General features: G+C 45.2%; 1 protein-coding gene across 6 annotated transcripts in view; it reads right to left on the bottom strand.

Annotated features, from left to right (window-relative positions):
• Positions 1-11836, bottom strand: part of BEND7 (BEN domain containing 7) — a 48211-nt gene extending 36375 nt beyond the window's left edge. For 5 of the 6 annotated variants that reach the window (XR_014227939.1, XM_082309699.1, XM_082309700.1 and 2 more), the window contains exons 1-2: positions 11536-11836; positions 7575-7658 (exon numbers count right to left, since the gene is read on the bottom strand). Coding sequence is in view for 5 of the 6 variants with exons in the window: in XM_082309699.1 (XP_082165825.1) it covers positions 7575-7658; positions 11536-11596 (145 nt within the window). In the remaining variant the exon portion in view is untranslated. The remainder of the gene's footprint in view (positions 1-7574; positions 7659-11535) is intronic. The other variant, XM_082309698.1, reaches the window with a different exon arrangement.
• Positions 11837-13681: the final 1845 nt, after the last annotated feature.

Genomic DNA, 13681 nt, shown 5'->3' with positions numbered 1-13681 from the left:
AAGGAAGGGTATTAAAAACATACAGCCTATAAGCTTGACTTAGTCTTCAGTGCAAGTTTACATCCTCCCTATCCCAATTACGACTTTTTACAGCTTTTACTTTGTAACTGGCCAGCGACAGCAGCATCCTTCCCGACAGGAGCGGAGGGTAGCTGATGTTACACCGTCCGAATCTGTAGGCAGGCGCAGGAACGGTAACAGATTTAACTTTTGCTCCCTGGTTATCTCATTTGGCTATTAGCTCTAGAGCCCAATGAGAGCGTTTTGTTCCTCCTATTCCACTACTGATGATTTTCACAGATAATAACCATGTAATTTAAAAATGGGGGGGGAAAAAAAAAAAAAGGAAGATGAGGCACAGAGAGAGAACCAAACAGCTCAAGCTACTATGTCCTACGCAAAAGCCAGCCTTCCTTTTTAAATGCTGAATGGGATAATCAAGCACTGAAAAAAACCAGTTTATTACATAAAAATCTGCATTACCTATCTGTGAAAAGCCTCCTGAGAAAGATTTTGAGGCCGGAGAGGAGCAGTGCATATTTCAGCCTCTCCCTGTACCTCTGTACAGATACCAGGAGTCCCCACCTCTCCGAGGAGACGGGGATGCCCCGGACCGGCAGGCTACAGGTTTTGCCACTTGGATTCCCCATGTCATCCCTTTGGTTTTATCTGAAACCAATGAATTCATATGCAAAACACTAAAATACTTACAAAACACTACTCAAAATAGAGAAGCATGGCAAATTACAGCCCTGTATGTACAGATGATAATAGTCATAACAAAAAACATATCAACAATTTTTTTAAATTACTATTATAGTTGTTTCTATGATTGCCCCTTATATACAACCTATTTTTTCCACATGGCCTGACTGTAATCTTATAAAACAAAAAAAGGCAAAACAAATCCCTTTCATAAGTACTACATCAAATATTCATAAGAAGTAATTTTCCCAAAATTCATTTCAATCTCTTTCCTTACTGAAAGAGTGCACTCTCTAAGAACTTCCTGTTCTGAAAGTTAAACATGTCAAAAATTACAAATGCCCAAATGGAAACCAGAACTGTCCTAGGATGAAGCAGCATGCTAAGCGTGCACCTGTCTGAAGCAACAGACCCGTAAACAACTCCAGTTAACAAAATATCATTGGTAATTCATTAATTTCATTCTTTGCCCCTATATGCCCAACCGTCTTTTCACTATTATGCTTATTAATCTGAATATAAATATAGCACACTGCCTACAAAGAAGTTACTATACTTTTCTGAATAATTTGTCAAATATTATCATAGTGTTACAAAGAATGATAAAATGATATTCAACCACATCCATATGTTAACATATTAATTCTATTCTGGTATTAGAGAAGTGGTAACCACATCTGTAATCAATGTATGTGTTTTAAAGTGTATAAATGAGTGAATAAAGGCTGGACAAGCATCTGTATTTCATGTTTTCTTCCTTTGACTTATATAAACAAATAACCATAATGTTCTCTTGGCCCAATATTTTGAAATTTATTTCTTTATTTTTAACATTTCTGTTTGCAATATATTCATGAGTCATTGACTTTTTTAATACAGTTTGGTTTTTCTATGAATTAATGTCTAATTTTACGTTGTGTTGTGTTTTGGCAGATGAAACTCCTACAGAAACCCTTCCTTTCTTGGCTATACAACCAGGGTTTTTTCCTCCGTCAGGCTGCCTGCTGAACGTACTTTGTATCTCACAGATTTCCACCTTTGTGTCAAACTAGGCTGAAATTGGTGGATGAGTTCAGAAGCTATCGGGAGGGTAGGAACGGCAGCGACAGACAGCTAGACAAGCACATGTGAGCTGACAACATTAGCCTGGTTTGTAAGGAAACAAGTCTTCAGAGGTGAGAAAAAGTGGAAGTCGATGCATACGGCTTGAAAGCTCAATAAAAGATAATAAATAATTGCAAAGGGTTATATAACCAAACATCTTAAACGCCAGTTTATTAGACACCACTTGAATGCTGCCCTTCCTGGAAGAGGGCCAGCAAAACTCGGCTGCTGTGTTTGAAGATTTTGTACGGGTGAATTCAGAGCAGCTGAAGGAACCGGGAGGCACGTGCATGCACAGCACACGTCTCCGATGCACAGCCAGGCTGAACTCACCAAAACACCTTTTTGGATGTTACACGGTATTCAAGGATTTCCTTAAAGGCCACTTATCCTAGAAGGGAGCTAAGCATCCCTTCTTAGCAAAAACTATGCCCGCATCAAACCGTAACTTTCAAATCTCAAGATATTTTTGCCACTGTCACCTTGCACCGCAAGCAGTCCTGAAACAGAAAATCGTGAAAGTCAGCATGGGGAAAATAGAGGAGCCATGCACATGATTCCTTATCGGATCAAAGGTTTCCTAAATCACATGGAAAGTTGTTGTGACTGCTCTGTGGATAATTTGAACGGGGCATCTCTGTAGCTAAATTGATGGGGTAAGCAAGCATTTCTCAAATAAGTGATCCCCAGTCTTTGCTGGCCTATAAGAGTGTATATTGAACAAGTAACACAGGCAACAACACGCTTTGCGAATTAAAAACCTAAACCCCAAGTCAGCAGGGAGAGCAGTGGTCACGAACAATGTCAGAGGGTCACGCAAGCAACATGAGTTATGAGCCGGGGACTTTGACTACCCGAAGCTAACATACAGGGACATTTAAGCTGTCTTAGTTGAGGCATCTTACAGTGCTCTAAAACATCATTTAAAAGCACTTACTTATCTTCATATCACTGCACAAAGCACTAAGATTATACCTGCAGGAAAACTGCAACGCCCTCAAACTAGACCCCCTACTCCCAAACCAAGCAGGGAAGCACACGGCTTGATTGACGCCCCTGCCTACGACGAGACACAGAAAGTTAATAAGCATCACAAACACTAACATAAGCAATGCAATTTGTAGAATCAAAACGAGAATCAGACCCTGGGACCATTCAGGATTTGGGGGGTTATTTCTCTGGAAGCTGGATCAGCCTAGGTGGCCCGGCCACCACCACCAGAAAATAACTCTTTTGAAGAGCTTGGTGAAACAGTTTAGAAACACCCAACAGGAGCAGGTACAGAAGCACAAGTTACACACTTCCATGCCACAATGCAACAGTTAAATCACTCAGGAAAGGACAAGTAAGCAACCACAATAAATGTATATATTAACGAGGTCACATAATTAAAAAAATAATGATACATATAGAATCACAGAATCATTTAGGTTGGAAAAGACCCTTAAGATCATCAAGTCCAACCATTAACCCAGCACTGCCAAGTCCACCACTAAACCATGTCCCTAAGCACCACGTCTACCCGTCTTTTTAAATACCTCCAAGGATGGAGACTCAACCACTTCCCTGGGCAGCCTGTTCCAGTGCCTGACTGCCCTTCTGGTGAAGAAGTGTTCCCTTAATATCCAACCTAAATCTGCCCTGGTGCAGCTTGAGGCCATTTCCTCTTATCCTATTGCTTATTACTTGGGAGAAGAGACCCCACCTTGCTACAACCTCGTTTCAGGCAGTTGCAGAGAGCAATAAGGTCTCCCCTCAGCCTCCTCTTCTCCAGACTAAACAACCCTGGTTCCCTCAGCCTCTCCTCACCAGACTTGTGCTCCACACCCTTCACCAACTTCGTTGCCCTTCTTTGGACGCAACAACTTCCCCCAGTTCTCGGAAATATCCCAGGTCAAGATCATGCTTCAGCCCCAAAGTGAAATGCTTTATGAAGTTAGATCACTGGAGAACACAGATATATAAAATAAACTTTTATGCAGTCTTAATTACAGAAGCTACTATTGTAACAATCAATATAATTCTATTAAAAGTAACAAGTAACTTCACAGAGTTGTGTTAAGTCAACTTTTGCTCTGTGAATAAATTGCAAAAGATATTATTTCTGGGACAGAATAAATTCTTGAAATTAGTGAGTAACTTATGCATCGCTCCCCTGCTCCAAGAACACATTATTTATTTTTACCATGACATAGCAAAGTTATTAATCTGCTGCCTTCCATTTCAACAATGCGAAATGCTGTAAAATCTACAGACACCTGCATTACAGTACATTTCAGTTCCACTTTATATCAGTCATAAACATCTCTGTTTTGGACATCTCTTCAAAACAAATGCTCCAAGCACACTGCGCGTAGCATTCGATTTTATGAAACTATAAAAGTTCTTCACTGTTAATTACACAGACAAATGTCTCATCACACATTTGGTTACCAGGATAATATAATTAGTTTTCTACATTAACCTTTCAAACATAGAGCCTGAATTTCAAGTTGAAAGCATTGTAAAAACACTCAGTCTGGAGGTATATTATATTTCCGCTTTTTTTGTGATGATAATAAAATATTAAGACTGAAAAAAACCGATGTGGTGTATGCAAAAGATATTTTTTTATAGACAAGCTAGGTTTAACCAGTGTTGTCCACAAGATATCGTTGTACAGTCCCCTCATGGGCTTGTCCAAGTCTGGGCTAGAAGCCCTGTGACAGGAAGGTTTATGCTGGCAACTGGTAAAAGCTGAAGTCACGTCTGTCTTAAAGCTTGTCCATATTCAAGGTTTAAGCACTTCACTTCAGGCTGCCTCCTGCTTTTCAGGTCGAGCAGTCTCTCCTATATCAGATAACTAAGCCCTTTCCTTCAAAACAAAAGAGATGCCAGTCCTCGCCTGCAAAATTCAGTGGTGATATTTCCCCCCCGAATTCTGCAAACTCCTCCACTGCATCACAGAAGCAACCTTCCTAAGCTTACCAAGATCTATTCAAAAAGCAGTTGGGCTTTATACCATCGCAACCATCACGTCCAGTACCGTGTTCCTCTAATTGCGCTGAAGCTTCCTCCAATTTGCAGCCTATGTTTACACAAAGCCACGTTTTGCCCATCTGTGCTGGTGCAAAAAAGACGCTCTAGGTTCAACAGGTCTTTCCGGACATTTGATTCTTAATTCATCTGCATGTTAAACAAACTGGATTCTTCTGATTTACTCATTTACCCTAGAAGCTCCCCTCTTCTTGACAGTGCATCTCTTCAGTTTGAGTTCATCATTCTCAAGTGTGCAACCAAAACATACGCACATGCTATTCCAGATAAAGCTTCACTCGTTCATAAAATGGCACTAACATTTCACCTTTTCCAAAGGCAACAGTTTCAGTGATGTATCTTAACATCCATTCACATACTAAAGGCTGCATCCCATTGAGGTTTCAACAGCTGATCCCATGGATCAGTTAAAACACCTAAATTGGAGAACAAACTTGACACTAAACCAACAAGTTGGAGTGAACATCCTTCTGGGATCAATTTTGGCATACAACAGTGAAATCGAGTGAAGCAGCCATTATACCCTGAGACTCTTTACTAGTGGACAGAACACCGAGCTGGGGAGAGTGTTGTGATCCCACCATCCCTGAAGCACAATGAAAAGTTACTCCATGAAACGTGAAATTTTTTAAAGGAAAGCTGGAATGCCAACCGCCACTCATCCTAGATCCCTGCCGAAAGGTGGGAGCTCAGATTTCAAGTGCTTTCAGTTGAGTTCAGTCCCTGACACTGCTTTCCCTACATCTCAGATGTAGATGCCTTTGTCAACTGGAATCTGGATAAAAGGGGACACCAAAGTAACCTATCGCAAATAAAGTGGAGAAGGTTACGTGAGCTCTGAGTAACTTACTGAACTGAACCCAACCCCCAAGGGAAGAAAAAAAAACCAGCCTAGCCTACAAATCGTGCATGGTCATACATCATTCAGTCTTGTCAAAACCAACACGCCTTGAGGAAATCTGAAAGTTGGACACTCAGGACCTCACCAGAAGGTGAGGCACCTTTTTCTTTTCACAGCAACTGAAGGTGGGCTCCCAGGACGGCAACTCTGTGCTTCAGTACCTGATAAGGAAGATCCTTGATAGGACTCACATTCTTAAAGGTTAAATTCTGACTGGCTCTTGAAAAGGTGAACTTTAGGCACTTAAATGCCAGAGCACATTCAGTCACCATGAAAAGCTAGGCACAATCAAAAAAAAAAAAACCCAAAACAAACCGAAAGACAACACAGCCAAACCAAAATCAAAATCAATTGGTCTGACTCGCGGCACACACGTCAAAGCACAGACTCCTGCACATTCTTAGAAGCATCCTGGCTTAAGCAACTAGATGCCTAACTCCTGCCAAAGCTTCATCATGATTTAGGGTTGGAAGAGAAAGCATTCGAAGTAAACCTCTGGTGGAGCTCACTCCATCAGGTGTATCAGACTTCACCAAAAGTGCTTACAGAACACGAAATCCAAACACAAAGCACAGCAGCCACCTTCGCTTCTCCCTGGAAATGGGCGTAGGGAAGAAATATTTGCTCAAAATCCTAACGGCGAGAAGCTGAGAAGGGAATTTAACGCAGCTCTCACCCCCATGTAAGTATTCCAACCGTCAGAAGATTCCACGCTGCCCAAGAGGTCTTCCTTTTCTCTCCCATTTGCTGCTGACCTCTAGGAGAGGATGTGGCACTATGAACTAAGGAGACAAAGGCATTTTGCGTGCAGATTGACTTCAGGTGCTGATTCACACACTCGGGACCAAAGCTTCTCGCTGGCTCCAGGCGGCAACACGCACAGACTACAGAACAGGTAAATCACCCTACAAAAATGTTCAGGCTCCTGGTTCAGTTAAGAAGAGGCAGACACCTCCAAATTTCTCGCTGCAGAGGCACCTGCTTTCTCGAAAGCCTGAGCAAGGTGTCAAAGAGCTTGCTTTATACAGCAAGAGTCATTATTGTAGCTCAAAAATCTGGCCCTTACTCCTCTGAATTTGGCCCGCCAAATTTTTGCCAAGAGGTGCGGCACCCAGGTGAGGTCCTAGATACGACGGGAGGGGGCTGGAAGGAGGAAAGGAAGAACCACTCTGCAGCTGAGGAGTTATACAGGACAGAAAGCACACATGGGAAAAGATAAAGGTTCACTGATAACCAGTCCTATCATGCTGTAGTATATATCATGCTGCAGACTCTATATTACTTCTCTGTTTTCTTTACACATTTTTAACTGTTGATTTAATTTAATTTTGCCATGGCAGGATTAGCAGGCAGGCTACAGAGGTGAAAGGACATTACATTAAGACAGCACATTAATCCTCTATCCCACCCAAGGCAGAAGCAAAACCAAACAAATAGCAGCTTCCTGGAAATTGAATTTCTGTTATCCAGATGTCAAAGATGTAATACCCCAATTACACAAACTATTGCCAGTGAAGCATGCCAGCGAATATGCAATGTAAATGGGGTGAGCACAGAGCTGCAAAACTGCAGAGTCAGCATCTGGCTCTCTGAGTGAGTGATAATTAGCACTGTGTGTAGACACTAATAAACATTTATGTCTGAAATTACAACTTTTAGCAGTGTTAATAAAGGATATATTGGCAATTCGTAGAATAAAAGGGTCTTGAAAAGAACGTCATATTAAACAATGGCAGGCGCTTCCTGTGCTTGCACAGAGATTTTTTTCCTCCCTAATTGCAAATGGCCACGCTATGTTGCTCGGAAATTAATCAACACAAGCACATACCTAAAAAAACTGGTTGTGTTTCTTTGGTCTCCCCATTAACATCATTGCTGTAGTCAGAGATCTTATATATCTCATGATGGTAATCTGGAATGAAAAACGATAAAAAAAATTAGAACTCAAGTGATCTGGAAAAAATGAACACTGAACACATTGCTAGAGTTTTACTACATAATTTATCAATATATCTGCAGTTTATTTCATGTACATCAAATTAACCACAGAAAATGTGCTCTGTATCAGCACCTCCTAAAAAAAAAAAAAACCAACTTTGCTCACACTGGAGAGACTCAGCTCAAATATTTCACAGATTTTAGGGAACAGCTATGCCTGCCCTAAATTACTGTGTTCATTTTCACAGCAAATTATCCCACCAGATGCCAATTATCTGGCTTTTTGCTTTACAGATGGAAAGCAGATTTATAATGAAAACTTTACCTTCCCAGAGACCAAGGGAAACTTTCAAACTTCACCTCAATCAGAAAATCAGCAATGTACATTAGAGCTGCATCGTTCAGCTATACTGACTCATCTTGGTGTCACTGGCCTCTGAATTCCCAAGAAAGGAGGATCAGGGACACCTTAGGATATTCACCTATAGAAACTAACGTCTGTGGTGACCCTAAGAATAAACATTAGCATCTCGTATTCAGAGATGTTACAGGATTAAAAAAAAAAAAAATTCACCATTGAATTTCTATTTCAGATAAAAGAATATTTTTCCTGTGAAGGTCTCTTCAGTAATCCCAGGCAGGTGTTCAGTAAAACCAGAGCTTTGTTTACATGTGTGTACAGAGGGAATAGTAAGTCGAAGGAAAAAAAAAAAAGAACTCTAAAGGCAGCTCTCCTGGATGCTATTTCTGACTCTGCTACTGGCACACGCTTTGTCCTTCAGCAAATCGCACAAGACTGAACAATATATTCAGTGTCTTGAAACAGCCACCTCCCCACCTAACTCCTTTAACACCCTCCCAGTTCCCAACGCTCTCAGCTACTCCCTCCATAAACTGGTTTTTATGTTTACCCGCCTCACAAAAAGCGAGGTAGAGATTAACTTATGGAAGAGCACTTTGGGGGATTCACTTAAAAGGCACAACAGAAACGGAGGGCGGCACAAGCAGCTCCTCCTCCCGCGAGCAGCACACCTGCGCCTCTGACAAAACAGCTACGGGATCAGAAAGGTCTGCTGGAAGCCAAACTTTTTTTTGTTATATGCTGTTTATTTGTACAGCATGACTGTCTCGAGGGCACGAGAGGAGGAACAACCCAATAAGTAAACTAGAATCAAGCCGAACACAGTGACGCAAAAGAAAGAAAAGGGCCTGGAAAGAAAATGAGGGAGAAAAAAAAAACACAACAGGGAGTTGGAGAGGTCAGCGATGAGGTGCTACGCAAAGGGTTCCTCTGCCTACCGAGCACGCCCAGCGAGTGAAACGGGTAAAGGTGAAGTTTGAGGTACGACGTCAAGGAAGTAAAGGCTCCTTTCACAGGGCGAAAACGATGGGATTTATGCCAACTGCCTTCCACAGTCATTAGCTGTCCTGTTGAGGAGGGGGAGCGATGGAGCGGCTTGGTGGGCACCTGGTGGCCAGCCAAGGTCAACCCACCACACTCTGCATTTTCATCCTCTCAAGGGTGTCCGAGATCCGCTAGGAGTGAGTATGTGGAAACTAGGAATTAAATGACTTACAGACTCATGGTCCTTAGATATATAGATTACACATGGTTTCTTCTCTAGCACTTCCCTCTGTATATCCAGCTGGTCACAATATTCTTCTGATCTACAGCTGCTGCCTTAAAGTCACCACATTTCACCCCAGAGGCAGCTGTGTTTTAGTGCAGGAATGGATTTCCTCTCGATCTGGTCATTATTGATCGACTCGATAAGGTGCTCTGAAGTTTTTTTTGGGACAGAACAAGCACTGTACGGGCACACATCGTTAACATATGGTGTGTTACCAACGAATCGACACAGCACACCCTTTTCTCTTTGGTTTCCTTCTTCTGCCTCAGATGTCACTGTCCGCTGTGAAATCCATATCAATTTCACAACAGTAAATACTAAACTGTGACATTACGGAATGACTCCAGCAAGAGGCAAAGGCCAATTACAAGAGACAACTATTTATACATAATTATCTTTCTAATCAACTGTGATAGCAAAAGAGTATGTGAGTGCAGACTCACATGCAAAATGTGATTTTTATCTCCTCCATTCTCAAAGTACAAAGATATAATTTTCTCTCTAGAACGTGTTTTCAGTGTAGCTCTCTATTTGCCTTTCCATGTCCAAAAAGAGACCCCAGCTAAAATAAGAATTACTAATAATGTACCATCATAACTGAATTTACCTATTAAAACAAGGTTAAATAGATTGTCTTACACACCGAGGCATAGCTAAACCTGCAATGAGTGGCAACTGAGACTTGGCAAAATAGTCATCTATTTCTGACGGCGCACATATTCTTTTTACAGCTCCATTAGGACAGAAATAAAACCGTATCTTCAATTTCAGTTTTGCTTTTCCACATGTTTCACTTTCACCCCCCCAGGCTGCAGCCCAGACCTGCACTAACTCTGCCTCTGAGTCGGGAGCATGTTCGATATCAAAACCCCACAAACCAAACCTGTTCTCCCTAGAAATTAAACCCTTGATAGGTTTGCTAATGCACACAGACCTCCAATACATTTCAGACAAGTCTGACGGGTCACTGCCCCTCTAGTTTTTAACAGGGAGGGAGTATGTGCGGTGCTCCAGACTCCCCTATGACGATACAGCAGTCATTATTTACTATTCCTACCAAGTGAGTTTATTTCCATCTTTAAATTTCTTCACATTGAACGTGATTTTGCCGAGCGCCTGCGAAGACATTGCTCTTCAGCCAGCAAGTCTTGATACTCGCGTGTGTGTGTCCCCTTTCCCAAGCGTGACATTACACCCAAGCAGTCACCTGCCCTGAACTTGGCATGCAGGACACACACGGCGTTTCATGGAGATGTTCCCATCCAATACTTGGAAACACAAAAGGAAAAAAAAGATCTCAAGTCAAATCCATCAGGGCAAAAAGATCTCATTGGCCAGAGAAAGGATAAAGCCCCAACCCAAATAAATCCCTACGGCTGCGAAGTCCACCTGTTAAAATGCCTACCAGCGCCTGTAGCTTTTTAATATTTATTATTGAAAAAAAAAAAAAAAACAACCACAAGACTGAAACACAGAGCTGTGCTTCCTCCCCAACATGAATCCAAATATTTCCCCCCGCGATCCCTTTTAAAATATCCTCTTTTCCAAAAGCAAACACACCCCGAGCGAACAAGTTACACGCCAGCGGCTCTCCCCTGCCCACGTACAATTAATTAGCTGCGTGGATTTTTAATAAAGCAACCTCTATTCGGCTTTTCTTTGAAATACGCGGATGTACGCAGTCAAGGGGAGGAAAAAAACCACCCAAAACACAATAAATCCACAAGAGTTGAATACTAAGAAGGTCCGTTGCTGCTCAAGTGTCATTATTTTTTGCTCGCTTCCCGATTTTACCTTTTCTCCCCCCCCCAAAGGAGGATTTACCACGAAACACGATCCAACTTTATTTTGTGCAAGATCTGCCTGGAAAAAAAAAACCAACAAAACCCAACACGTCCACCTTTCTGGGGTGGTTTGGGGGGGGGGGGGGGGCTGAAACAACACGTAACACACATGCAAAAAAATAATTTAAAAAAAAAAAAAGAGGAGGGGGGGTTTAAAAAAATAATAAAAGGCGTGCAATGGTTTCGGGGAGTTCAAGCACAGGATTGCGGAGTTAAATAACAGATACGGGGAGGGAGAGGCGCCGGGGGCAGCGGCAGCGCCGCCGTTTCGTAACCCCCCGCTCCCCCCGCTGCAAAAGTCGGGGCTGCCCCCGGCGAGGGAACAAAGCCCGGGCCGCCCCCGCCGCCCCCCGGCCGCCGCCGCCGCCGCCTTTACCTTCGTTGATCAGTTTAAAGCTTTGGGATTTCCTGCTTCTCTTCCTCTGGGTGAACTCCATGGTGCGGGCAGGAAGGAGCGGGGCGGCCGGGCGGCCACCCGGCGGTGGCAGGACCAAGGTCCGTCTCTTTAATCAGCAAAAACACGCGGGGGTTGGGAGACGGCGGCTCCGGCGGTGAATAAAGGGATCCGGGACAAGTTGGCTCCGGTCTTCCCCCCCTCCCCTTCCCCGTACCTCCCGCCCCAAAGTTTGAGGGAAAGCGGGGTGCGGCGGGGGGAGCCCCGCGGGGGCGATGCCGGGCAGCGCCGCCGCCGCCTTCCCCCCCGCCGGCTGCGCGGCCGCGGCCCGGCGGCGAAGGGCGGCCCGCAATGGCTCGCCGCCGGCTCCGGGACCCCGGTGCCACCTGCTGGGGGAAGGCGGCGCGCAGCCCGGCGCGCCCCGCGGCCGTTCCGCCAGCCCCGGCCGTAAGCCGCCACCCCGAGGCCGGCCCGTCGCCACACGACACGCCGGGGAAAGCGGCCGGCGCCGCCGGGCCCCGCCGCGGGGGTGGCGGAGAGGGGGGCTGCAGGGAGAGGGGCTGAGAGGGCAGCGCCATTTTGTGTCCCCCCTCCCGCCGCCTCCGCCCCCCCTCACCGGCACCCCCCTCACGGGCACCGCCGCGCTCCCCCCTGCCGCGCCGTGCCCCGCCGCCGCCGGTCCCCGCTTCCCGCCCCCGGCAAGGCGCTGCGGCCCCGCCGTTCCCCGGCGGGCAGGGGGTGCCCGGCCGTGAGGGAGCGGCGGCCTCTCGGCGCGGCCTTGGCGCCGCCGCCGGGCGCTCGGGGCCGCTCGGCCGCCCGCGGGCCCCGTCGGCGGCGCGGGGCTCCCTGAGGGGCCGGGGGGGGGAAACTCGTCGCGTTTAGCGGGACCGGCGACGTTCCCGGGCCGAGGTCCGGCGGGGATGGGGTTGAACTTGGCGCTGGCGGGGCCGCGGCGTGCGGAAAGTAGGCAAAACCCAGCAACGGGGCTTGGCGGACGCTAACAGCTGCTCATTACCGTGTTTTACAGTAATTATCGCAACGATGTGCCCGCTTGCGTCGTGGACCGAGGCCTGGGGGAGCGTGCCGAAGGACGCCGAGTTTCGCCCGCGTTGGTTAAACGCGGATCGCTGTAGTAAGAGGAGGAGAGTCTCGGTGCTCCGGAGGAGCGAGATTTGGCGCGCCTGGCGACCCTCCGCTGGTCACCAGGAGGTCACCGTAGCCATGCGGGTGGCCCGGCCGCCGCTGAAATCAGTGCTTGGATGTATTCACCGCTTGACGCCTTCAGCCATACTTCCAGTTCGCTTACTGCGCACGATTTGTTTCTGCTGTAGCGTTTTTCTTACAGTCAAGAGTGCTTTTGCCTAAATTAGTTTGCGGTGTACCTTTTTTTTACAGTCAAGAGTGCTTTTGCCTGTTGCCTGTAGAGGAAGGACCCAGGCTTTTACAGTTATGACTACCAATAACTGAAAACACAGCTCCCGATCATCATCTTGTGTTTTAAGTGTAGTCAGGCTGTGTTATGACAAGAAGAGTATGTGATACTTGCATACGCCTACTCGAACAGATGCAAATGCAGATCTTCCCTTGGGCTCGTCAGAGTACCCAGGAGAATCCCATTGGCTCCAGTAATATTGACTGACCCTATCACTTGGAATAACGAAGTAAGATTAGCAAGAGGAAAGCAGATTGAATATTAACAATAGTGATTTGTATCCTAACTGTGAGCGTAGACATAGTCAGACCTGATTTCTCTTGTGCAAGGTGCTGTCCAAAAATTGTGCAGACGGTATGCCCCGTTCCAAAAAAAAAAAATCAGGAAATAGGCTTAATGGCGAAGCAATATCAGAAAATACGCTTAATGGTAAAATTTATTAGACTCTGGAAAATTAAATTCATGAGGGAGGTTATGGAAACCTCACAGATTGGGTAAGGGTGTAATTTTCTATTAAATTGCTAAGTGGAAAATCCCAGAGGCAATCAATATGCTACTTTTGGAATTTTCCTAAACTTCGCTGTAAGACTTTGTGAAAGGAAACTGGGCTAACGTACTATTTAAAATCCTGCATTATATATTTTTGGGAGGATGCTGAAGCAGCAAAGGTAGATGGATGTCATATGCTGTTTGCTA

The sequence above is a fragment of the Platalea leucorodia genome, assembly GCF_965183815.1.
Source record: "Platalea leucorodia genome assembly, chromosome: 4".
Taxonomy (NCBI): domain Eukaryota; kingdom Metazoa; phylum Chordata; class Aves; order Pelecaniformes; family Threskiornithidae; genus Platalea; species Platalea leucorodia.
The sequence above is the reverse complement of the archived record's forward strand: the minus strand, read 5'-3'. Positions and strand labels throughout refer to the sequence as shown.